Source organism: Berghia stephanieae, chromosome 1 (assembly GCF_034508935.2).
Source record: "Berghia stephanieae isolate SIO BIC M18660-M18661 chromosome 1, UCSD_Bste_1.3, whole genome shotgun sequence".
NCBI classification, from domain to species: domain Eukaryota; kingdom Metazoa; phylum Mollusca; class Gastropoda; order Nudibranchia; family Aeolidiidae; genus Berghia; species Berghia stephanieae.
The window spans coordinates 34,174,939-34,202,719 of NC_088360.1; the positions used below are offsets into that span (position 1 = coordinate 34,174,939).

At 34.0% G+C, this 27,781-nt stretch overlaps 1 protein-coding gene across 9 annotated transcripts in view; it reads left to right on the forward strand.

Annotated features, from left to right (window-relative positions):
• LOC144972593 (MAPK/MAK/MRK overlapping kinase-like) overlaps positions 1 to 27,781 on the forward strand; it is a 55,021-nt gene that overhangs the window by 21,289 nt on the left and 5,951 nt on the right. For 3 of the 9 annotated variants that reach the window (XM_078914042.1, XM_078914051.1, XM_078914034.1), the window contains 10 exons: positions 1,795 to 1,884; positions 3,225 to 3,295; positions 5,010 to 5,088; positions 17,223 to 17,271; positions 17,733 to 17,818; positions 18,196 to 18,288; positions 19,242 to 19,343; positions 20,204 to 20,377; positions 21,766 to 22,012; positions 26,018 to 26,215. In XM_078914042.1, the coding sequence (XP_078770168.1) occupies positions 1,795 to 1,884; positions 3,225 to 3,295; positions 5,010 to 5,088; positions 17,223 to 17,271; positions 17,733 to 17,818; positions 18,196 to 18,288; positions 19,242 to 19,343; positions 20,204 to 20,377; positions 21,766 to 22,012; positions 26,018 to 26,215 (1,189 nt within the window). Of the gene's footprint in view, positions 1 to 1,794; positions 1,885 to 3,224; positions 3,296 to 5,009; positions 5,089 to 8,101; positions 8,181 to 17,222; positions 17,272 to 17,732; positions 17,819 to 18,195; positions 18,289 to 19,241; positions 19,344 to 20,203; positions 20,378 to 21,765; positions 22,013 to 23,237; positions 23,355 to 26,017; positions 26,216 to 26,862; positions 26,899 to 27,781 lie in introns of all 9 variants that reach the window. The other 6 variants (XM_078914068.1, XM_078914059.1, XM_078914005.1 and 3 more) reach the window with 4 other exon arrangements.

Here is a 27,781-nt window from a genome sequence, read left to right on the forward strand (position 1 = left end):
TAAACGACATGACCTTTACAGGGGTCGAATATGTGGTCAAGTTGACGGCACCAGAGAGAATCTTGTTGAGAAAACTTAGTCATCGATAAAACAAACAGTTGTTGACTCTTTTAAATAAAGTTATCTTTCTGATATAATTAAATTTCGCCTAAATTAAAAGTATGCATAAACAACTTATGTAGATATCTTAAATCTTTACTCAAGGTGGAATGCAGATATTATGTTCAGATGATCACTGGCTCAACCTCCCTCCCCTCCAAAAAAAAACAAAACAAAAACAAAACAAAAACAAACAAACAAACAAACAACTCCAGACAAACTAACAAAAACAAAACAAAACAGAACAGAACAGTACAAAAACAACAACAAAAATATAACAACAAACTGAAACAAACCGAAAGCAAAACATTAGCATTGGGTCCATTTGTATTTCAAATTAGAAAATATAATTTCAGTATGTATTTCAGTATATTTATCTTTTTCCTGAACCTTCTTTGCAATTACGTGTCTCAACTGCATCCGGTGGTCTTCGGAAGGAGGCGATTGCCAAAAGATGGCGTTATGAAATAGAAAGGGAATGCGGGGTGACCCCTCTCAGACTCAATACGGTTGGTACCTAGTACGAGGCGAATGAAGTCGACCCGTGTACTTAGGCACACTGATTGAGGACGGGAATGCTTATACATGGAAGTCGGCCAGGAAAAATTCGGCCCCCTCAGGGTAGGACGTTTCCTCTGAACAGGGAGAGAAGCAGCTGGCTTCCGTACCAGTAAGAGGAGACACTGGGTGGCAGCAACAAGGTATGGGCCAGGGCCTGTCTAACAGCAGCCATCCTTCGTCAATGGGGTCTGGCGGCTTAGTCCTCTTGCATGATCCGGAGACCGCATAGCCCTTTTGCGTGATCCGGAGACCGCATAGCATTTGGTTGAACGTTGCATGGTGACGCATCTGCCGAGGAGGTTCGCGATGCACATGAATGTGGTTGAGAGTTCGTGAACTGGATAGATCGTCATACCATTCTAGTGTGGAATTGGATTCAGTAGTCTGATGTCACGCGCCCGGCAACGGTGGCCATCTTGGTTCTAAACAAAGAAAATCTTTACTTTTTATTCTTCATGCTGGCGAGAACTTTTCATTCCCTTTTCATATGCCTTGTGATCAGAATGTGTAAAAGTCAAAACATGATCAAATTGATGGGTTTTTTTTTCCTCTGGATACGCTTTTAAGCTCGCTGGAGAAATATTTCATACGGCGTCCGCCATTGTTCCGATAGTTTAGAGCCAGTGTTACTAAGTTACCATACGTCATTAGGAAGGAAGTGACGGTACGACTATTGAATCCTATTATCAAAGCAACTGTTGTCTTTAGTCTTTAGACAATCTCAACCAAAGACTAGATGCATAGGTTTAGTAATCCGTGTTTACTTATTATATTTCTATTGTTAGAAATAGAGTGAGTTTTATTAACTCCATTGGTATTTATGAATGCATTTCCCTCAATAGAAGAAGGCGCACTGCGTTACCTCAGTTACTTGTGTTGCAAAACGTGTAGGTCACTTATTGGGAAGGGGGTGGATATTATTTTTAGTTCTACTGGTTTTCTTCCCCGTCCTCCTTCTCCTCTTCTTGTTCTTCCTCATCCTGCTCCTCCATTTCCTACTCCTCCTCCTTTACCTCTTCCAGTTCCTCTTCAATTTCTTCACAAGTCAATACAAAGACAGTTTCCTGCTCTCTATTGAAGTAATATATATTATTTTCCTTGTACTTGTAAATTTCCTTTTTCTGTGTTTTCCAGCATCGAGCAAGTGAACAACCTACGTGAGATTCAAGCCATGCGTCGTCTTGCCCCACACCCAAACGTCCTGGAACTACAGGAGGTTATATTGTAAGTCCATAAAAAAAAATATTAGAACGACTGTATGCCTTTATCCCCCTCCTTCTACACACACAGATACACACGCGTGCGCAATAAAAAAAACCAACTGTATACATAGTTTTAGTGCACGTTAATTTGCACCATATTACAAACTTAAGAGAAAAAAAAGCTTCAAAGTTCTCGTCTTTTGTGTGTGTGTGTGTGTGTGTGGGGGGGGGGGGTTAAACACATACAGTTTTATTACATAATCGACCAATAACATAGCTAAGTACTGGTTGTCGGGATTCGAGATGTAGGGCACACGATCATTTTCCATGTTTGTCTGCCCGTTGCTTTCCCCAGCAGTTCCTGCGCTCTCAGTCTTGTTCATCCCTTGGTATCGTCAAGAGATTCTTGGGGATCAGCAAATACATTCATCGTTTCCTTAATGTCTTCATGTGTCCTGCGGTCGCTGAAGGATGTTTTTGACGGTCTAATAAAAAATAAATCTTGCACAAATTTGTCTCAGCTTCAACCCCCCCCCCCCCCCCCCCCCCCATCTTTTCTTCAATCGTCACAGGAAATTTCAGAGCCGATGACATATAACATTGTAAACTTGTTCTACGAAAAATTCGGATAACTACGCATTATTAGCCTCAAGAGCAAAAACTATTTAATAATTTTTAATTCAATGAAACTGCTTGAAAAAAAAGAAAGTTGGTGCTAGAACACGAAGATGTAGGACTTTGAAGCATTGTTTTGTGTTTTTAAGTTGCTGTTAAATTGCTCATATGTAATGTTGGCTATAATCGATAGTATTTTTTCTACTTGAAAATATGTAAAGCATACCTTTCCTCTGATCAGAAATATATATATTCGATGCTTCGTGTAGATTCTCAAAAGGATTTTCTCTAGAGGAAATTTTTACGGTTATATCGAATATCTCATATACTAAAGCATTGTATGCGTGTTTACTATTTGAACTTTCAAGTACTGGCTTGTCTTTGTGTCACTTATTTCTGATGTAATTACTTCATATGCTTATCCATTTTGAAAAATTCCATAATTTCTCTCTTGGATGTTAAATTGCATATTATGCTATATTAATGTTCAGATCACACGCTAGATTGATTGTCCGTCTGTTTGTTGAGAATACTTTTTAACAATCGGAATATGTTAAATATTTGTAATTGTTGATTAAAATTGAACTTACAGTCAATGTTATCGTTTAAAGAAAAGAATAAAAATTATTTTTAAAAATACTAACTTCAAACAGCAACGCTTGTGTTCTTACTCGTGTCACACAAATACACGTAATGTGAAAGAGAGAAAAATAAACAAACTAATTTACTACTTTGTTTATTCCTCAGTGACAAGAAGTCAGGAACCCTAGTCCTAGTATGTGAATTGATGGATATGAATATTTATGAGATGATACGAGGTAAGTCATTCGCAAAATTAGCATGGCACTTACTTAGTTTATTTAAGTTCTACAAATGATACACGATTCTTGTGTTATTAAGAGTTTACATTTGATTGGCTTAAAAGCAATTAAAAGGTTTAGCGAAACATTCATAGTAATTTAGTTCAAGCAAGAAGAAATAATTTCACCCCATTTTGAGTTTCACCCCCCCCCCCCTTTTTTTTTCTCTCGGTATTTCGGGGTTAGTAATGTATGCTCAGCCCTTTGTTAAAAACGAAAGTAATAAAAGTTTAAAAAAAACACAGTATTGATTTTTTAACAAAATAGTTGTATCCGTTTTTAAGCCCTTGCTTTTCATATCATATGGGATTTACTTAAAAAGGCGTATCTTCAATTAAGTTGCTTTAAAAAAAATAAATATAAGGAAAAAGATTTTGAAAAGAAATTAAGGTAAAACGTGTCTACATTACTCAGTTTTCCTTTTTTAAAAATCGAGCCCAGCTTAAAAGCAATGAATTCAAATTATTGCGTTACACTCGAATTGATTTTTTACTTTCCAATTCCACCCTTTTGATAAGATGATTATTGAATTCCAACGTCCCCCTTTCCATTATCCATCGTTTACACAAACCAGTTTAATAAATATCGCCATTGATTGTCTTTTCTCGTGTTATTTACTTTGTTCCTCATTAACTGATAGTAATAAACCTGTGGCCCTAACACACAAACACTCTCGCGCGCGCGCGTACACATACACATACACAGAAACACACACACACACACACACACAGGCACAGATACAATTACCCAAAATTAGAAAAATTAATTGCGATATCGTAATTTCTTTTCATTTGTATAAATACATTATTTTAGATGTATTGATTGGTTGGTTAATGTGGATCTAGGTCGTAGATATGTGAATGCTGTTGTGAGCCAAGACGTTAGCCAATCAAATTTGCATATACAAATAAGTCTCCTTTAGAAATCAATCTTCTTTTTTTTCCCCTTCCAATTTTAGTTAGAATATTATTTCTTTTTTGATTGGCAAACAGCAATTTATTGCCAATTAAAGTTCTAGCTAGTAGCGTATCACTGATAGTACCGTGACATTAATGTTCTTCCCCCAATAATATAATATATATATAAAAACAAACAAACTTGAGATTTTTATAGCGCAATATCCACTTAACGTGCTCAAAACGCTTTACAATGGGACCCTAGCCAACAACAACATTTGACATGAAGGACGAGACATGACGCCTGTTAGACGAAATTACGATTTTTTTTCGGACAGAGACAACGCTGTGTACGACCAGGTATTCATTTTTACACCTGAATACCGTGAGAGAATGTGAATGTGCCTTAACTTTGCACCATTTAGAGCGGGACACGAACCCAGGACTCTCCGATTCGAAGGCGAGTGTCATACTCGCTAGACCACACAGCCGCATATATATATATATATATATATATATATATATATATATATATATATATATATATATATATATATAATTCATTATTATTGTTATTTAAAAATGAATTAATTAAATGTTCATGAATCGATTTCGAGCTGCAACCCCTTCCTTTCTCGTTTGAAAAACAGGGATAAAAAACATTATCAACCAACAATAATCACATTAATATTATATATATATGGAAGATTGAATTTTCTTTACGTTATGCGGCATTTTCAATTTATGGTTCGTGATATTGTTCTCCCCTTACAAAGGCAAAAGGCATTACTTGCCGGAGAGGAAAATAAAACACTTCATGTTCCAGCTTCTGAAATCTATTGACCACATGCATCGGTAAGGCAAACTACATACTACTTACTGCTGCTTATGAATATAGTGGTAGTGACAGTGGTGGAGGTGAAGGTGGTATTTATATGTTGGTAATCACAGTTCCATGGTGGACGTTGATGCTCCTGATCCCAGCTTGCTCTATTTTGTTTTTTATTTCCAATAACATTTTCTTTATTATTTTTTCTCCTGCTTATTTTTAGCTTGACTTTTCTTCAAATGCCTCTTCTTATATTGACATATAACACGATTTGACGAATGATCTTATAAGAGTTACAAAAACAATGAATTTTGGAAATCATTTGCCATAGAAAAATGAGATTGATTTATACAAGATAATATATATAGATTGAGGTACTTATTTGTTTTTCTTTCTGCCAGCATGCTTTTCGTTTCCAGCTATGTTCACTATATAAATGAAATGCACTGCTCGTTCATTTCCCATAGCCATTTGATTTATAGCCAGATATCATTATCCTCACATAATATTCTCTTATAGTGTGTGTTTTTGTGTATTGTTTCCTTCTATTTTAATGAATATCAATGCCTTTTCCAACTAATAACCATACGTCTTTCGGGGATTTTTTTTCCTTTTCCTCGCTCAAGACTAATGATAAAATCGCATGTTTCCCTCTTGTTTTCTCCCTCTCTTTGCTAAAAATGTAGTAACAGTATTAAATAAATCTTAAGTCGATGGTCTTGCTTCATTTTTTGCGCCAGCCTTGGACCGATAATTATGCGACATGGCTTATTTTCTTCTCGTTTATGTATTTATCTTAATGAATCAATGATATATTTATTTATTGATTTATCTATCTAACTGCTTATTTTTTATTCATTTATTTGTTTGGTACTATCTATGTCATACGATACAGTTTTTCTTTATAAAACGAAGTAAGAAAATCGGTGAAACTTATAGGCCCGCGATAAGTCCACCCCCCCCCCCTCCCCCTCCCTCCCCCTTTTTTTCCTGTAACTATTTTCCCCCGAGGCTTATAATGGTAAGCCTCTTATACTTTTTATCACACTGTCATGGCCATGCATCTTTATGTTCCACTCGACGCGTGTCATATCTTATCAAGCATTCAACCTAACGAGCCTTGATTCTCACCCTCTTCGCGGCTCATAAAAAGATCGATCTTCTTACATAGACGTAGGTTATTCGTGTGAATGGCATTTCTTGCAAATTTTGTTTCAGCATCTCACCATGTGATAACCAAGGGGAATACTTTGGAAGAAAATAAGAGAAAGCTGATATTCATTGATCGAAAGTGAAAAATGAGGCCGTCTATAATTTTTCCAGTAAAAGTTACCCTTGGTATTACGAGTCAATCGAAAGTTACAAATCTACAGATTTTTATTTTTTAACGGAGTCATTCAGTTTAACGAAATTCGGCACACTTACTGATGGCTACGGCTGGGCTGGTTTACCAAACGTAATTTTTGCCTTTTCGATAATTTTTTTTTTCACTACAAACTTCTTTAGGTGAACTAGTGATCGATACATGATTCATTGGAATAATACTCGTATAGGAAAGAAGCCGAGTAACCAACACCATGCGTTGGCATTTGGCTTTGGACCGTTTACACTCTTTATAAACAGGTGACATTCGCATTTCTCTCTATCAGCACATGTGTTAATATTGGATCGGGATTCACGGGACAGTGCCGAATATATCTGGCACCAGCTCCTTGAATTGCAGTTTAGATTGGAGGAATGGAAAATCAATACATGATCACACAGGCATAAAAATGTATTCTTTTTGTACCCTTCAAAAAATAATTTTGACCGTTTTGTCACTCGTTGTTTATCCTAACAACATTTGCGTCTATCTCAGCTATTTGTTTTCTAGTGTATTTTGTATTTGCATCGGAAATTAGTTTAGGAATGTCTATGTTTGTTTATTTATGACTCATACGCCAACAGTAGTTCTTATCTTAGAAATACATTATGAAAGACTTCATAAATTGAAGAAACTTCAATTTAATGACGCCTAAGAAGAAAATATAAATATTGAAATGAGTCTTGGAGGCTCAATTCCTCTTTTAATCAATTAAGCTAATAATAATAAGGAAATGAAAAAGAAATAAGTATACAAAAAATAAACAAAACAAACTAACTAAATCAAACAAACAACAAACGAACAAAACCGAAACAGAAAACAAATAAATAAATAAATTAATAAATATATAAATGAACAAATTGAAATAAATGAATAAATACAAAATAAATTAATGAATAAACAAATAATATCAAAATGATCGTTTGTCTCTTCAGATTATTATTTCGCTTTAACGTCTGACATTCTTGTCGTATCTTTTACTAACATTTCAAACGAGCGCTTTTACCTAACTAGGTCCATTAACAAAGTAATGTGGTGACTATTGAGATGCTTTGTACTTCTCTGCTATACACAAACCATTTTCCCGGTCTTGATATTGTTGTTGAGATAGGGTGTTGATTAAAGAACACCTTTCGTTTTTCCATTCCCCTTAATGCTCAAAATGTCACCTATATTCAATATATATATATATATATATATATATATATATATATATATATATATATATATATATATATATATATATATATAACGACGTTCAGTGATATCATTATTCGTGTCATATTCAATTTTAACACCTTCATTAATTTCTTTATCAACCCTCGTTCACCATTCTCATCCAATGGATAGAAACTAAAGACCACGATGTTGCTCCATTGTATTTTTTTTCATGTTTCCTTAATATTTATTATTTTACAAGTACGTAGTTGTCTAAAATGCTTTTATCAATTATCCCTCGTAAACATTTAAACATTGCTGAAATTTTGTTGCTCAGCCCCTCAATTTTATAAACAACCCTAAGGCCCACGACTAGTCTGTCTTTGGTAATCAGTAATTTATTACCTTGAGTTTCAAGAGACCTTATTGTGTTCTTTTCTTGAATGGATGTCTGTTTGGTGTCCATTTTATGTTGAATTATATCGACGAGATGAACAATGGAATTGTGTATTCTTCAGGAAAGAAGCATTTTCTGATGGAGGATACGGTGAAAGCGTACATGTATCAACTGGTCAAATCCATAGAAAACATGCATCGGTAAGGGAGTGACCATGGACGCTGTTGCCGTTTTGTCTTTTGATTGGACACATTTGCACGTTTGAGGGTGAAAAAAAAAAAAAGAAAAGAAAAAAAACAACCCAACTCATGAGTGACTTAATTTGCTTTGTGGCCCTAAACCAACAATGTTTGCACATGCACAAGAATGATTTGCCTTTATAAACGCATCGGTTAGATTAGATTAAGGTATATTATGACGTATATATAGTATCAAATCTTATTAGGAGTCAGGGAAAGCTGAAATTATACTCGCTGAAAAAAAAACAATATTTATTGCTAATGGTTTTTCAAATAATCAAATTTTTAAACAGGTATTCCCTCTCTGTCTTACTAGTTCTATTTCCATTTATTCTGATTGAATGTTTATTTCTTTTACACTTTTGATATTTTCATAATTTCATATCTTTTTTTTTTGTGGTTGATGTTTAAATATACCTCAAACAGGATAATTACTTTCAACAGCTCTTAATTTTGATCTATAAAGAAATGGTATCATTTTTATAAAGTTTTAGACACGTTTTATGCGTGGCTTGAATTTGCTTTCACTCCGCCACAATCACAATGGCTTCCCGTTTCCAAGCAGAGGGTCATTGCCGCGATGCCTCTTGGACTTTTAAGAAGCCATAAGAGGCCGCTGCCCTGCATTTTAAAAATAAATAGACAATTGATTTTATAATATATGTTATAATTTGAAAGATTAGTCGTGCCTTGCGGTGTTCAGAGACTGAAACATAGTTTGTTTTCTACGATTTCGATACGATAAATGAATTTTTAATACATTTATTTCCCCCTTACATATTTTGCTTTTATAGGAACTCAAAGATCTATTTGATCATTCCTGATAACAATTTAACTGATCATTCACAAGGATAATACAACAATATATCGGTCCTTTGTTGATTAAATTATGGCGATGAATTGTCGTCTGGTAATGTTTATTTATAAATAATGTTGTGTTGTTGTTGTTGTAATGGTACGTACACTGACCTGTTTGTATTCACAATGTAAGCGTGACTATATTTATCGTTCTGGGACCTTCTTCCTTCTTCGATCACGTACATATTGAATAAAACCGTTTAATGTATTATTGTTATTATTAATGCGTTGTCATTCTCACTGTGCTGAGACCAAACAGTCATTAGGGTATACTACCTGCTGTAAGTCAAATGAAGCGTGACGGGTTCTCTTCAACTAGATCTGCCAACCTGATCTCCCATAGCCGTGATAATATCGATCTTAATCAAACATTCTTTAACTATATGAAGGTGAAAACTGACCACGAATATTTGACTATGGCAGGTACCCTGTTCCCAAAGTATATCTTCTTAATAAAGAAGTGGTCCCAAATTGCGTTGAGGATATGAATTGCTCTAATATAGTTTGGGGTTTTTCTGTTCTCTTCTCTAGAAACAATGCCCCTTGTTTGTCTGTCATTCTAGCCGCCTATCAAAGCTCTCTGCGTTTCTATCATTTTATTTATCCATAAACCCATTTAAGGTGCGACCACAAGGACATGGTATAATGTGGCAAAGTTTGTTACATTTATTCTCTTTTTTCGCTTTATAGATAATATTTTAAATATGAATAATAACTATAATTTGAATGTGACTCGCCCAGGGCACCACTCAATACTTAGGTTCTTTTTTTTTTTTAAACACAGTTCTTCCAAATATTGATTTACCCTGCTTTCACTTCTGTAGTCTCCTAACATAATAGATCAGTTGCTGTGGATTGCTAACACATTATGTGTTTGTTTTCATGGAATTTTAATTCTTTATTTTCAGTATCAATGCATGTAACGCACCATTCTCATTTTAATTCAATTTCATTGTTTTATTAATGAAAATCTGGATACATCTTTATCGTTCGATGATTAATTGATTGAAATCTAACATGGCCCATCAAGTAAATGATGGTCTTTTTGCGTGTATGGAGAAATCGTATTGACGCTCAGCACACATAGTGTGACACATGTTTTTTCCCCCTCATTTTTCTTTCTCCGTGTAGCTAATTGTTTTGTTTTATTTTTCGTTAATTTGACGAAGAAACGAACAAGTTAAACATGTATACGCGATCTGACTTGTCTACTTCGATAATAAAAATAATCGTAGATCTACGATTTGAAGAACTATGGGTGGTATGCATCTTTGTTTCAAAAAAACTTCTTGAAAAACAACGTTTAGTGCCAGAGCACTTAAACCTATGACTTTGAAGTATCATATTTGATCCTGCTGCAGGCAAATTGTTGATTTTAAAAATCTTTATCATAACTTCACACCCCCCCCCCCCCCACACACACACACCAAAACTACAAATTTTAAAAACTTCAAACTGTCAAACTTGCTTTGACGACATGCCTCTTTTCTTGAAATTGACGACGGAAGCTTTTGATTAATGGAGATTAAGTGGATTGCTCCATTATTTTCACCAAGATAGAAACGCAATTATGTACGCACTTTGAATTGCCAGTTATGTTTCTTTTATCCTTTTTTTTAAATAGGAGGGGCTGAAGCTTATTGGGTCTGGTACTTTATTTCTAATCACATATGAATATGAAATAATGCAAATATTTGTCATTCGTCTTTAAAAAAAATAAATTAATACCCTGTGATCGCTGTCTATCGACATGGCTGGTATGTTTTGACTATTATATTATATAATACTAACTAGTAACTCAACCATTGAGCGCTTCTGTCTGATTTCATCAACTAATGCGGACACAACTTACACAATGAGATAAAGAAAAGTCGTTTAATCCACCCTTCGAGAATGTGAATATCTCGTGGAGTAAATTGTAGATACATAATAGAATAGTTGTGTTTTATATTTCAATCAAGGACAGTTGGGGGGAGGGTGGGGGCGGGGGGTATCATACATCGTTGGTTTGATTAAGAAAAACAAACTTTTCCCTCCTCGCACACACGCCCCCCCCCCCCCCCCCCCCCCCCCCCTTTCCTCATTTTATGTCTTTTTCTGTTCTCTTATTGTACATATTTTTTCTCTCTTCTTTCTGCCCTTCACCACCACTACTTTTTCCTCCTCCTCCTCCTCCTCTTCCTCCTCCTCCTCCTCTTCCTCCTCCTCCTCTTCCTCCTCCTCCTCCTCCTCCTCCTCCTCCTCATCATCATCATCATCATCATCATCATCATCATCATCATTATCACCATATTTCTCCCCTTTCTTTTTCATGTTTATATATTTCGATTCAGCCACTTGAAATTTCTTACTTTTGGTGCGCGTAAGGAAATAATATGTTTGAGATAGGCCTAGAGTGGGGACAAAACACGATATTCTTATCCAAATAGATTTATTTAAAAAATTCCTTCACCACTATTATTGTAATATGAAGATTCGGTCGACTCATTTATTACAACAACGATATAATTCTATATTTGAGGCACGGTAGTGGAGGGGGGGGGGGAGTGGAGGGCTGTCTCATATTAAGAAATGTTTGTGTTTAATGACCAAATTGGGATGGGGGGGGGGGGGTATAAGTTGGTATGCTCAATCGTAAGCATACTTTTACCCATTTTAATATGCATGTTCACGTATTGCCATTCTCGATGCGCCTTACAGTGTTTAATTTATTGTATCAGTGGAACAAAATTGTCATTTCATACAGTACAAGTTGCATTGGGGGTGCCATTTTTGGATCAGATTTATGCCTGTATCCGTCATTGCTTATAGCCTAATATTCATTCACATCGAGTCGAATGGGATAATGTATGTACAGTGCTTTGCCCAAGAACTTAACTCCAAGATTAGATTTTCGTTTTCAGTGTCCCTCGTCCCCACAGTATCTACGATGTCATCGCTTGACATTGTTAGATTATGTGACACCTTGTCGTCGTCGCTTCAATAATTCTTACGCAAAAGAAAAAAAACCTCCTCAATGCGCGCCAATGCCATCTGTTCACGGTCACTTTAAATGTGAAAACCATCTACGTCGAGAATATTGTTGACATGATTATTTAGATAGAGACATGGAGATGGAAGTTTTTAAAAAGTAATTGTGGTATGAATTAGATTTAACTTAGACCTAGATACCATATGATGTGTGTCTCGAGAAAATTCAAGTGTACGCGGATTTTGGTGTGTGTGTGTGTGTGTGTGTGTGTATGTGTGTGTGTGTGTGTGTGTGGTGTGGGCGTGTGTATGTGTTTAGTTTTGTTTAGCTTTTTGTTGGTTTACCTCTATGTCATTGTATTTCCTTATTATTTATTTGCTTAATTATTTTCAGAAACGCATTAGTCTATGGCAATACCCAATGTAAATTTCCAGAAATGGATAAATAAAATTCAGGTCTGTGATTTAGAGTAGCTCCAATTCTGATAATTTGAAGTTAAATGCTGGAAATCTACAGGCATATTACTAAAGCTCTCAATTATCTCTAACGCATTCTACTGGCAATTGTGGAATAAGGAAGTCAAGACACCCTTAGGCACAAACTATGATAATTAATCTCCAAGCCAGAGAATTTCTGGCCGTTTGTTGTAGTGATTTATAATGTGTTTCTAAATTTAATGGGTGACAATTTTTCGGACTTGTGATCCGGGCGCCACACGTAACACACATTTTAATACTAATTTGTTGGAGTTTTTTTTTAATTTATAGAAAGATTTTCCAACACAACCTTTCTCTCGTTGCATCCTTTTCAATCCCGTTTTGACACACTCCCGTTTACAGGGTTTATTTTGGGTATTTACTCTAGAATCAGTCAAGAGTGTCCGGCAATGTCTGGTCTTGGCACCGGATACATGAAGTTATGAAAAGAGAAAAAGAAATGGAGAAGGAATAAGGGGGGGGGGGGGGGGGGTTGCGGAGAGGAAATTTTGTATTCTTGTCTTGTGGCATTGGTTGGTGACAGGTGGATTTTCAAGTGGTCCCGCCGAGAGATTGGCTATTAAGAATCGAGTTTCTCGCTCTCATCCAAGGGTGTTAAAGGATTGCATAATATAAAATATTCTTAGGGAGCATTAAAATCCAAGATGATTTGATATCCGGTTTCTTTTCTTTGAAACAATAGAGTAGCAATTGCTTGCTATCGTTTTTGGTAGGATGCTGGCCTACTGACATGAGTTTTCCACCAGATTTACATATGACCCCGTTACTCAATCATTCTTGGATGGACGCGAGGGGTGGGGGCGGGAGAGGTTCAGACTAAATGAGAGTTTGAACCGTGTTTGACTCTTGTAATGGTTGATTCTCTATTAGATATAATGTGTCTGACCAGAATACTCTTACTTCGAATATCGATCGATTCACGTTACCCCCAAATGATTAAAACAAAAAAGCCTTTAACTTTAAACTTCATGGGTCTCTGGTTTAATCCGTCATAAACAAGTTATGGATCGCTTTAATCTTTATATTTATATGGGCGTGTGTGGGTGTATTTATACTTCTGTGAGAAGATGCATTGTTAGTATTTTGCAATAAAAGGCAAACCTTTTAAATGTTTACGGAGATGAAGCGTTTGTCTTATGCAATTAAATAATATCATTAGTTCTTCTTACTTATCCGAACCAGTCATTAGTTCTTCACTTTGAATTTGTCATAAATCGTTTACACTGGATTCAACAGAATGAAGGCCCGAATTCGCATGCTCAAAATCTAATGATTATATTTCATTTATTATGTTTAATTACCTTTATAATCGTAAACTATAGTTTTTGTCTTCGTTTTATGAATCGTCCCTCCTGCAAGTTATTGTTGCTCATTGAATATAGTATTTTATCGCTAGTGTCAAAAGAAGATCGAATCATTCAACAACAAAGGTCTTAAAATAGTAACATTATTCCCACCAGTCATTGATTCTCAGAAGAATCATTGTTATTCATATTCTTTATTATATTTTAGAAATACGTCATGGATTAGATTATTTGAACAATTGTGCATTTATGGCTCAAATACAATTGTAACGAGATTTGATTGTTGTGAAACGCAAGAAACGTTAATTTTATCAATGTTCTAATCTGTGTTTAAACAATTCGACGACTGATATCTGTCTATGGGGCCATGAATTGTACAATTCAAAGTTGGGTCATAAAACGTAAATACGAGAGGCTCTGTCAACTCAACATGCTTGCACTATGGAAAGGTTTGGTTTTCGATCTCTGCACGTATTGCTATAATAGTGAATACACATGCTATCATTATTGTAACAATCAATGGTCATATGGAAAACTGTCGACTTTAAAATACATCTGGTGTGATATTTGTATGTATGTATGTATGTATGTATGTATGTATGTATGTATGTATGTATGTATGTATGTACGTACGTACGTACGTACCTACGTACGTATGTATGTATGTATGTATGTATGTATGTATGTATGTATGTATGTATGTATGTATGTATGTATGTATGTATGTATGTATATATATATATATATATATATATATATATATATATGTGTGTGTGTGTGTGTGTGTGTGCTTGTGTGTGTGTGGAGTGAGAGAGAGATAGAGATAGATAGATAGAGAGAGAGAGAGAGAGAGAGAGAGAGAGAGAGAGAGAGAGAGAGAGAGAGAGAGAGAGAGAGATAAACAAGTAATGTATCGTGCCGGACGAAGGACTATCACTTAATTTTTCTAAATGTTGATGGGATGGGAAAAGAAAAAGAGAATGGGGCTATCTATAATCACTGTCATATTAGTTTTTAATCAGTTTTTAACTTTAGAAATAATAATTTTGTAACTAACATATTATTTGTAATTAAAGGCAAGTCATACACGACTGCAATTTATTTCTTGTGCACCCATTCAACTTTACGGATGGTTTGCCTATCATTGCGTTTTTGAAACAGTAATTATGTTTTAAGAGGTCCGTCCTTATGCCTGTCCGACGGCCCGTCCCTTTGATCCACTGTTCAAACATAAGTTTTGCATGTCCTCAACTCAGTGTGTTGATTGAGGGCGTTTGGTTATGTCCTGTGATGTCATTTTTGGCTACGGTAGAATACAACACGTCAGTGCCTTAATAAGCCAATAGAATGGGGATTAAGACATGGTTTTACACATAAGCATATAATAATAATAATAATAATAATAATAATAATAATAATAATAATAATAATAATAATAATAATAATATTGCCATTGCTATTGCCATTGCTATTCACATTGCTATTCATCATCATCATCATCATCATCATCATCATACTCGTGGTTTGACTTGACTTTAGTAATCATTAGCTTTTGACTACGTTGTGTTTGCATAAAAACTTTTTCCTAAGCCCTTCATGTGTTGCATGTTTTATCTATTCTGACAATGTTTTTTCTATCATTGAAAAGAAAATCAAACTGAAAATTTTATATGATAATTCTCTTCTATTTCCATCGTTTTATGCTGGCATTTTAATATAATGACCTCAAATTATTGTCAAAAATGTATGTGGTGTTTTCAGCAATGTACACCATTTTTTCTTATGATTGTGATTTAAAACGTCAGGAGATAAGAGACAGAAGAAATCGCCAAATCCAGTCATGTTGTAGTGACAGAGAGTCGTTCGATTGGTCTTATTTTGTTATCTAAATTCTGAGTAATCCTTCGTTTATCCTCATAGAACCTCAGTGGCAAGCTTTACTTAGCCAGCAACCAGCAATCATTCAAAGTCATAGATAACCCATTCGTGCTATCTTTACTTCACTTTCTCTCTTTTAACTCATTGACTTACTTTAAAACTTAATACAATAAAAAAAATATACATTCTCACAAAAAGATAATTATTGTAATGTTAATGATAACAATAAAATAATAAATGAGTGAACGAATAAATGAATAAATAGATGAATAAATTGATAAATACATTAAGTTCATATGATTATATATTTAATATTATCATAAATCTAAGCACATTAACTCCTCCCCCCCCCCCACCCTCATACAAAATTGAATTGTCTGAAACATAAAGATATGTCAATCATGTTTTTATTTAAATATTTGTTCAAACGAGTGATTTAAATGTATAGTAATTATAGTTAATGTATAGTAATTATTATTTTATGTAGTTCCACCCGGTCAATAAGTTTATGATAGCTGCAGTAGTATGACCACTAGTCAATATTCACGAATCATATATAATATTTATGTCAACTGCAGTCGAGTCACCAAGTTTAGTTGAAGATTTCGGGTGGGGGGGGGGGGGGGGGGGGTAGCGGCATAATGACATTGCCTTTTACATATTGATTTATGCAGTCTTGATACGATCGATGGCTTATGAATCAATGTATAAACCACTTGATCATAGATAAAAGTCATTGAAAGGTAAACATTCAGACAATGGGTGCTTTGTGGTAGATTGGACAAATAAAGCATACATTGATCTATTTAATAATACCGGCTTGACACTTTTATTCAATATTTACTATATAACTATTTAATTGAAATATGAAGAACCATTTTTAAGGGTAGCTCAGAATAACTTGATTTAACGTTGTTTCTAATGGCAGTAATTCAGATTTTAATTTATTCTTTGAATAAAATGGCAAAAAGGAATTTATAATAAATGTGTATGATTAATTCCAATCCACGTTTCTTTTTTAAATATATATTTTAAGGTTCTTAATTTCCTAGTGATTTGCTTCTCTTGTGAATGATTGTGTACATACTTGTTATATTTTTATTCTTAAAGATAGCTTCTTTGTAAATAATACGTAAATATGCAACATTTTGTATTTTCAATCCACAGCGCACAAGGGGTAAAAAATGAACTGTTTCATATCTTGTATGCACAGTATGATTTAGGGGAAAATAATTATTATAAAATTATGTTATAATGTGAAGTTATGACACAGTTTAAGTTTGTTCAATAACAGAGATTGTTATAAACCACAGTTTGTTATAAACCACATTTTGCATATATTTTCATTAGAGACTGAATTATAAAATAAAAATAAAAGTAAAAACACGCATAAATTAATAAAATCACACGTTTATTAAATTAAATTTTATTCTCCGACTGGTGACGGAGCCACTTATTAGTTGTACTTATTGATTGTCTTAAAATTTATCCTCAGAAATGGGATCTTCCATCGGGACGTCAAGCCTGAGAATATCCTAATAAAGGTGATAAATAACACATTCTAGATTTTGATGTGAATTATGTTTTAGAATTATGCTAAGTGTTTTAATGCTCTCAAAGCAAGTCATCAAAGGTGACTTATTATTGAACATAGGAAAAAGATTACAAGCTTATTTAGCTTGATGCTAGTAATTTGCATCGAGACTAGATATTTCTACAAATGTGTCAGGGGAGAAAGATGCAAAATCATTTACTATATAGAACGAGGATGTTTGAGCAAGTGCCAAACATTTATTTTATCCCGAAAAGAGCAGCGCAGCATTTTCCTGCCTTTTTTTCAATGATCATTGTTTGCTTCTTTGATCACTTTCTCTTAGAATTGATGAATGATTTATTTATTTTAGAATACTCAATCTATGGCTTTTTTATGATCTGTGATAAAATTATCACTGTTTAATTTTGTGACAATCTCAAGCTAGAGATTTTATTTTATGTTGACTTACAGGAAGATGTACTCAAGCTCGCTGACTTTGGTTCATGTAGAAGTGTGTATTCTAAACAACCCTACACAGAGTATATTTCAACAAGATGGTAATTATGACTTAATCCTAGACAATAATATTAATATTTATGTTTTCATGTCATAAATGATGGGGCATAGTGTTTGTTTACAACTACCATTTCACTTATCCATTAAAGCACTTTGCAGCAAGTCACAGTTATAAAATTTGACAAATACTCTGTTGACATTGTGTCCATCCGTTAAGTTACTGACACACCCAGCTCTGAAAAACCCAATATAGGACAAGAAAATGTTTCCTGGGTGCCAGTACAAGTACAAACAAGGCAACAGAGAGCTTTTGTGGTGTCTTGATAAAATGGTCATATTTTTAGAGCAGAACAGGCAAGTTATTAAAGCATAACAATGTAATAGTTCACCAATATATTTATCTGTTTTATTATTTCAGGTATCGGGCACCAGAATGTCTCCTCACAGATGGTTATTACAACTACAAGATGGATATATGGAGTGTAGGCTGTGTCTTTTTTGAAATATTAAGGTGAGGATATTTTAAAATTCTCAAAGAAAAAATTTAGTTGATGAAGTGTCAAAATCAGGAGATGAATCAGTAGATTGTCATATACAACAATGTTGTATGGACCAGATCTCTGAGATACATTGGATGAGTGTATGCTATTTAACAGGATTCCTTTAATAAATCATTTAATTAAATATCTATTTCAAATGCTGAATTGTCAACAATTTAATACTATTTTTCGTGGTCTTTTTAACAATTTAATTCTGTGCTGTACGCTATTCAGATAAATCAATGAGCAGTTTTCCTTCTATTTTTTCTTTATTATGCCATTTTGTTCATTTTGTCTTTCATTAATCTATAGAAACTCATGAAGTCTATACCTTTAATAAAAATAAAAGATTCTATTTGCTACAGTCAGTTTTTACAATAATACACACAAATAAAATTAATATCTCCATCACCACGATCTACATGCACGCGCTGTTCATATATGTTGTATTTTGTTTATGTGTGTACACGAGAGACTGTCTTTTTCTGTAACTAAATGAAAAATTGCCTCTATGGACAAAAAAAAGATATTATCATTATATGATTAGAAAAAAATATTGAAAATATAATAATAATTATATTATTATTATTATTATTATTATTATTATTATTATTATTATTATTATTATTATTATTATTATTATTATTATTATTATTATTATTATTATTATTATTATTATTATTATTATTATTATATTAGTATGAATGCTCCATAAAATCAAGGTGTGTATGAACAGTAAATCTCGTGATCAAAAATAAAAGGAAATTATCTTTACATTGAGTAATTTTAATCTATGACTTTTGTCTCAGTTAAGGCCATATAGTCAAATTATGTAATATGTAATACAAGCTGTGAGTCTAATTGTTTGTAAATCAAGAGGAAACTTTGATTTTCACGTATAAATTGTTCAATTTTATTCCCTCAGTCTTCATCCTTTGTTTCCTGGCTCCAATGAGGTTGATCAAATCTCCAAAATTCACGACATCTTGGGAACTCCTGACGCAAGTGTTTTGAATAAACTCAAAAGGTTTGTAAACAATCAACATCACCGTCATGTTACTTGACCCTCTCCTTACCACCTAGAGCAAAATCGTCACATTTGTTACGGCACAATATACATTTTCTCTTATTCAGATTTATTTTGTAAATCAAACAAACTTTGAAGAATGATCTTTGTTTGATTTATAAGAACATAATGTTGTTTTGTAGAGAGCTTTTTTGAGTTTAACGAATCAATTTTCCTGCTGGGTAAGCCTGCCCTTTTGGGAATATACTGAAAATGATCGGTAAGGAGAGAGTTAAAAGCAATTCCACACCATTTTGAATGTATTTACAACCTGGTACCATAATGCTTCACGTCTTTGATATCAGAGCACATGCCATCTCAAGCTCATTGCTCATTATCACTTTAGAAAGAAATTTCATTGTTTTAAACAACATTTTCAGAAAGTGCATTTAACTTTGCGGCATCATCAGTCTGGAAATTTCTCTACTGGGAAAACTCATTGTTTCAAGTCAAGACTGAAGGCAAATCAGTTTAGATTAACATACAATACACATTACAATTTACTTTATAAATTTTATTTGGTATTAATGTTATTCATTATTTTGTTCAAATGTTACTTTCATTTTTGTGTTCAACTTCAACATATCTCACCACCACCACTATTTTATCCTCATTACTATCATTGTCAATGATATTGTTGTCGTCATCTTTGTCATTATTCTCTCATTTTCATGATTTTATAATGGTTCACTACAATCACTGCAATGATACTATATATATCATTTTGAACATGGTCACCATCTTTATGATTGTTATGCTTTATAACCACCAATACTAAGACAACATCTTATAGTCTCTGTTTGTCCATTTGTCTTACTTAGATCCAGAGGGATGAATTTTAATTTCCCGACCAAGAAGGGTTCAGGCATTGACCGGCTACTCACTCACGTGTCTTCAGAAGCCATTGAGCTCATCTACCTCATGTGCACCTATGACCCCGATGAACGCATTACAGCAAGACAGGCCCTCAAACATTCCTATTTCAGGGAGCTCAGGTATTGCCATCTCTCATCTTCTATGCTGAGCGCACTTTATAATAAAATAAATCCTTTAAAAAAACCACTTTTACAGTAATCTCCAGCAATTGATAATAATGAGGAGCAATATTATGGAAGTTTCACTATACAATGATTATCAATTAAAAACAGTATATATGATATTCTGTATGTATGTGGGTACATACGGAATGCATGTTTAATAATTTTCGAAGTCTTACTTCCCTCTACACCCCTCTACCTAAAAGATAAACCCAAAGTCGTGAAAACTTTAAAGTTATATGGTGCATTTATAAAGGTCTCAATATTGTTCAGTAACTCGATACCAGCAGGTCGATTGTTCAATAACTGAAATGTATTTGGGAAAAATAAATTAAGAATTATTGTCAATTTCATAAAAATCTGGAGATTTCTACATAAATGGTTGTCTCTTAATCATCAGAATTAGTGTTCACAGCACAACATAACTCCTTTTTAAGGAATATGGGCCTTTCAAGTAGTCAAAACTATTGGATAAACTCTGTGCTGCAATTATAGCACACTGTTTGGCAATCCGGAGGTTAGAGGTTGATTTCCCAGTCATTGAAGGAGGACTTAATAGGATGATTTTTACTTGTATTTTTTCTCTGCTTTGTTAGACTCTAAATAATACACATTCTTTTCACATTTTTATCAGTTCCTGCTTCCCAGTTTCTACCGTCAACATTAGTTGAAAGAAAATTGAAAGTTTGATATTCCATCTGTAATGCAAATGTTGCGGTTTGAAACTCGAAGAAATACATATATATGGAATTCTAGCTTAATTTGATTTACAAAGAACTTGAATTTCATCGCCATCCCTTATGTTAATAAAAATAAATGTAAAAAAGCAACTTTGCTTCACAACTAAATTTGAAATCCAGAAAACAGTGTCTTGCGAGTTAACACTGGCACATCAGATGATGATTGAGGAACTAGTGATTTTTATTTTCACATCTCTGTAAAGACTGTTCCATTCCTGGGCAAGTTGATTTTTTAAATATATAAGAAAAGGTGGGGTTTTTTTTAGCCACTAAGTCCTGCTCTCAGAGTTTAAGTTTTTTCTGTTTTTTTAAAGCATTAACTGGACATTAATATTACTTGCCATTCCTTTCAGAAGCCTAGTATACTGCAAAGTACTTTGTGCCAGGTGTAACGCAGACTCAGGTACTCGGTCACCAGCTGGGCAGATAGTGGGGCCAGGTAAAAACTTAATAATTGCATAGTTCATCCAGTTCCATTTTCATGATTAGTGCTTTACCAATCTAGCCCCTACCACCTCGTCACCCCACCCCTCCCTAATTTTTGTAGAATTAGCGATTTTATTTATAATAATAAGGTATATGTTCATATACTTTTTTTCTATACAGGGATGCAGATAAGAGAGCAGCTCTTCTTGCTAAACAACGTAAAGCTCAACTGAAAGAGAACAAAGAAGCTTCCGAATCAGCATCAATCATAGAGAAAGGTGGGGATGATAATGGATCAGAAAAGGTTGTACAGCTAGACGAAGATCCCTCCTCCCCACTTAAATCACGCATGACAGAAATCACCATGTACCCCACCTTACCCAAGGCCCAGTCTCACCCTAACCAGCCCTTTAAAGAAAGAAGGCGGGTAAGTTCTCACAGAAATTTACTTTGCTTTAATGAAAAGTCTTCATCGTTATGCAAGGACACAGATGATACAGTCATCATTGTTGGTATAATTTGGTGTTGGTGATGTCAATGTGATATTTCAGTTTGGAAACTGCAAAAATCAACGTCTGGGTTTTATAGAAAATTAGAGGAGCATTACAGTCCATTTAGTTGTAAGTGTTCAAATACTCCAGAAATTGTACATCAAATCTCAAATATCAACAAAATGACATTATTATTTTTTTTTTGTGTGTGTATGTGTGGTTTTTTCGGGGGGGGGGGGGGGGGGGGGGGTTTGGTGGGGGGGGGGGGGGGGGGTGGACGTATTTTTCCTTCTGAGAGATTGCCATTGTATTTGCCTTGGCTGGTATTAAATGAATAGGAAGCCAAAAATATTAGAGGCTTGATTAATAAACCACCGAAATGATTGTTATATAGTACTATGAATGACAAAGTGTTATTTCAAGTGTTTGATCAGATCCACTTTGTTCATCTTTGTTTTCATTTTTTAAAAGCTTACATTTTGCAGCAAACTTCTTGTTATACACGGCCATTTTATGGGTGGGGATCCTGACCTCCCATAGCGGGCAGGGAAGTACATACCGTGTCTTCTATCCCCTTATACCTGTTATCCAACATGCTTTCTGTCTTTGTCTTGGAATGAGATTGCTTGGTTTTTTTCCTGGCCCTTGTCGGAGTCCTGGCTGGGAGGGAAACAGTCAAATGCATAGTTATTGTTTTGGAAGATGATATTTTTTTCCTTGTAAATCATCTCTCTGTTATGTATTATTATATTTGTTATTTTTAATGTATAATGTAAGCATTTGAGTGTATTCCTCTTTGTTGGATTTTGTACTTGTGTCCGGATGACACTTATGGGTGATCTCAAACTAACTACATTGGCGGTATGCTCTTGGAATCTACATCTGATCCCTATTTGTTCTCAGTTCCCCTATGTCTTACTTTCTCTTCGGTGCTTTAATTGTAATTCTATAACTTTTTACTATCCCATTTTCTTCCTTTTTACTGGTGCTGATATAACCTAAATGTGTTGCTAGCGCCGTAAAACCCTTAAAAAAAAAACAAAAAAAAAACAACAATACAAACACGGCCATTTTTATTAACTTCCATGTAAGATAACTCTCTCCATATGTTGAGTTTGTCAACGAACTTTTCATAAAATCTTGAATTGTATCCCCGCGCAGGGAGGCAAGGGTAAATCTTTACCAAAAGTGGATATTTATGCCTCTGAAACTGATGAGGGTAGCTCTAAAACTGTTGCCACTGGGGCTAGTGAAATGAAGAAAACACATAAGAAAAAGGTGAAGGGTTGATTTTGCACTGGGCACTGCCTTGATTGATTACAGTGGTCACTCTATTATCATACTCTCCTTCTCACTTCTGCATGCATCAAGCTTTACTTATATGATTTTATTCCAAAAAAAGTCACTATGGCTAATAGTGATCGATTTTAACTCTGCCTCATTGCTCAATTAAAGAGCAAAAAATAATTAAGATGGAAATAGAAAACGAGCGTAAAGCAGTTTGGATCTTTTTCTAAAATGATAAATAAATAATAATTTAGAAGCTGCTAATTACTACTCCAGTGAGCCAAGAGGTAGAATTAAAATCCTGTCCACTATTCAAATGCCTGGATCTAATATAATTTAAAGCACTAACTTAAATCCACAATAAATACTCTGTACGTGTGTCTTATTTCTCCACAACTTTGTGGTAACCAATTCAATTGATGAAAGATATAATGGATTTGATTAAAAGTCTGTTTTGGTTATATCAACTATTCTATCAATATAAAATTAATTTCATGACCTGGAATCTTCAGATTTTAGCAGTAATCCATTAAAATGTCATTAGTATATTTGTAAAAACCTTTAATTTATGAATATTTTTATGGGTAAGTTAAAGAAGTAGATATGAAATTACACAAAATTACTCACGTTTCAAACTTTGTGTTCAATTTTTCTAATGTTCCATGACGTCTTTTTTTTGTTGACTTCGGACTAAGGAGTATTTTTCTTTCCATTCTGAGAATTGTTTTCTGATTTTTAAAAAAATAATTTGTTACCAAACATTAACTCACCTATTATTTCTTTGAGTTTGATAATCATTGACAATCTGTGGAAAGGAATAAACCAGTAGTTCGCCGGACTTAGGTTAGGAAGTGATTTAATATTTCCCTCCTTTATTAAATATTAGTCATCATAGTTGAAGATTATAGCCATTTTAAAAATAAACATTAGCAAAAAAAGTATTCAAGAACTCAAATTTCGGACCCTTTTTAACCAAATGACAAAAATAAATCTAGCCTACTGTCTTGACCACGCATTTTGGAGGAAAATACAGAAAATGAAATGATTCAAAACGATATTATCAATCTGCTTTTTCAATAATTAATAGTGCAACCATAACAAAAATGTATCCCCTTCTCAAAGTTTATGGCATTATCCTATTAAATAATTTTGCTGATATCAGCTTGAAAATTACAAATTCTTTTTATTATCTTTATTTTCTACATCCCTTCTCTGTCACTCAAAAGCTTCAATTTTACATGTTTCAGATACTTTCATTCATCTGTGATTACAATGCTGAGATTCTAAAGTTAATAAGTCATTTGTAATAGAAAATAACTTTTGCTTTAATTTACAAACATTCAAGTCTGTATGTGTCCTACAACTGTAACAAATGCAATTATAAGTATGATTCATGTAATCAAAACTCAATAAGAAATGTTATGACCATTCTGGATACATTAAATCATGGCCATTTTGCCTTTTTATGAATATATACATGCAGATCTGAAAGATAGAAGTTTTTTATCCGAATCGTTCTGTCATAGTAGAAAATGTCTGGTTTCTGGGGGTTTTTTAAAATTAAGAAATATAGTAAACCGTTTTGATTTAAGCTTAATTTGATTAACAAAGACAAACAACGTGACCCTTTTGATTAGTAACAGAGTGGACGATGGATTAAACGTATTAAAAAAGGTATGAATTTGAGATGGCAACACTCTTATAAACATAACAATGACCAGATAGAGAATTAAGTGCTTAACTGTTTGATTGGGAGTTTGAAAAGAAATAAAAAGAGTTTTATTTCACAGTTTTTTATTTTGATTCACAGAGCATTTTATTTCCATTCTCATCATTGTTTTGTGTAAATATCTTTACAACTTGCACTGTCATCTGCTTTTTGTTGAATCCATCTTCTACTCCTGTGATAAGGAACCCAAAGTTCACATCTATTTCCTTTGTTAATTAAACTGGAGCTTACATTCAATATCATCATTTATTTAAACAATTTTTTTTTGTTTTTTTTTTTGGGGGGGGGGGGGGGGGATTTATGCAGCATTATTTGCATTTACTAATGATCACGATATACAATGGTATTCCATTTTATAAGAAATAATGCCATCTCGTTTCTCTAGAGTTATCCAATTATTAGGAATTCACACCATAAACTTGTCCCTCATTGAACAGCCTGACTCAAGAATGACATAGCATAACAAAATGTAAAGAAGAAGAGGAAAATATCAGACAAATCTTTCCATGTGACTAGGAAATATATATTACTCATGATATATTGCTCAGCACCATTACTTTTGTCCTGATTCAGCATCCAGTTAATTTATTTTGAACACTGATCATCTTATACGCATAAGAAAATCAAGCAATACATCAGCTATGTTATTATTATATTGTTTTTTTTTTTTCTTTAAAAGAGAGTCTTTACAATATTTTATTTATTCACAAACATGATTCACAGCCATGTTAAACAGCATTTAGATTTAAACGCTGCCTTAGATTACTATTGTCCTCTAAATTTCATTTTAATGTTTTGGATTGATGTATTGTCATTGAGCAATTTGTTGATTATGAATTTTGAGTCTTTCAGTGATAGATCAATTAAACACAAAATATAAAAAAAACATTCCTATGATGTGTGTGTATGTGTTTTTTTATTCCAGCATAAACACAAGCGCATGTCTGAATCCCATCAATACCCTCACCACACAGGATTGTTACCCAGAGTCCCCATGAATCCTGCGACCTTTAACCCCACCTTCCATACCTCCAGCTTCCCAACATCCTTCAATAAAATCCATGGTACTGGTACCGCCCAATCTCTCCTGCCAACCATCAACAATGCCTACAAACCGCATAAGGTATGTTTAGACCACCTTTGTATAACTAAGTTTTTAACAATTAAAAAAAAAAAATAACACACACACCCTTGGTACACATTGGCCACGATAACTCAGTTGGTAGAGCACTTGCGTCACATGCAAATGAAACATGATAGATCCTTCGGAAAATTGATATTTTTCCTGACCCTCTATCCATCCAGCAGTGATTATCTGGGCCTGTTAGATCTGGCGGAAAGTAATTTCCGATATACTAGCATCCTATCCAAAGGGTAGCAAGCGATTGTTCTTGTCTGTTTAGTGCTATAGAAACTGGGATAAACTCCAGGTTCATGGGTCGTATGGATCTGAAGGACATCTTTTTGTGTGCACAGGAGCAATCTGAGATTTATTGATTGGAATAACAAGTTCATCGACTTGTGTTCACATAATAATATCTTTTTGAATTAATTTTATTGCACCTGTTCAGTCATCCCACACACCTACTGTCTAACTGCGCTATCATTTCATCCATCTATTCTCCCATCCACTCACTCATTTTTTGTTACCAGGACATATTTTGTTTTGACCCCAACTTAGCCCAATATTGTTTATGCTATTCAAATATATAATGTGTCAAGGGTTTGTTAATAAATACGTAATGCAGATTTAACCTTTTTTTCTGGCAGGAACCTTTAAAGCACACACCGTCCAAACAATGAAATGTTTGTATTTCATATTCATCAGTAAATGTATTATTTTAAGGCCATTCTTAGGAGTTCATCTAATGTGGATGTATATAACATATAAACAAACAAAAAATGTTGGTTTTCTTTTTTCACATTTCAATAATTTATTCTTGTGCAGATTCTATTTTTAAAAATTAAATCTTAAGTTAAGTTGCCTCCACGCTCAATTGAGTTCAATTGGCATTTCACCATTTTGGTGTAGCAGACATGGAGAGTATGATGTTCTGACCTTCAGAGACAATCTTACCTCATCATGATTTTAATGTCTGCTACCCTCATTGCTATTTTATTTATTTACCACACTTTTTTGCTTATTTTTTTGCTTATCTTTTTTTTGTTGGCCTACACCTGCCTCGCATTTTACCTCAGGTTTTTAAAGTGACGACCAGTTCTCTAAAAGGTGATGGGGAGTGACAGGATAATTATTCCTCCATGTTTCATCAGTCCTTTAATATGTTCTTTTTTATCTGTCTTACAATCAAATGTGTTTTCTATAATGATTTGTATTTGTCATGAAAAAAACAAAAAGCCAGCCCTTTCTCAGGGCACTCTCAAAAGCAATAGATTATCCATCAAACAAACACATGATGTCAACAGGAATCACTCATGTTGTCCAAATGAACAACGGGAAGATTGTGGGTGAGAACAGATGAATAATCTTGCCCAAGAAAAACAAAACAAAAAGAAAACAAACCAAACAAACCAAAAATGCCTAAAGTATGTAAGAAGGTAATCCATGTAACGGTGCTATGTGGACCGGCTATCTGGTAACTCCTTTCTCTTCCAACAATGAAATACAAAAATAACACAAACCTTTATACAATATGATAAAATGCTCTCGTAGTGTTCAATTATCCTT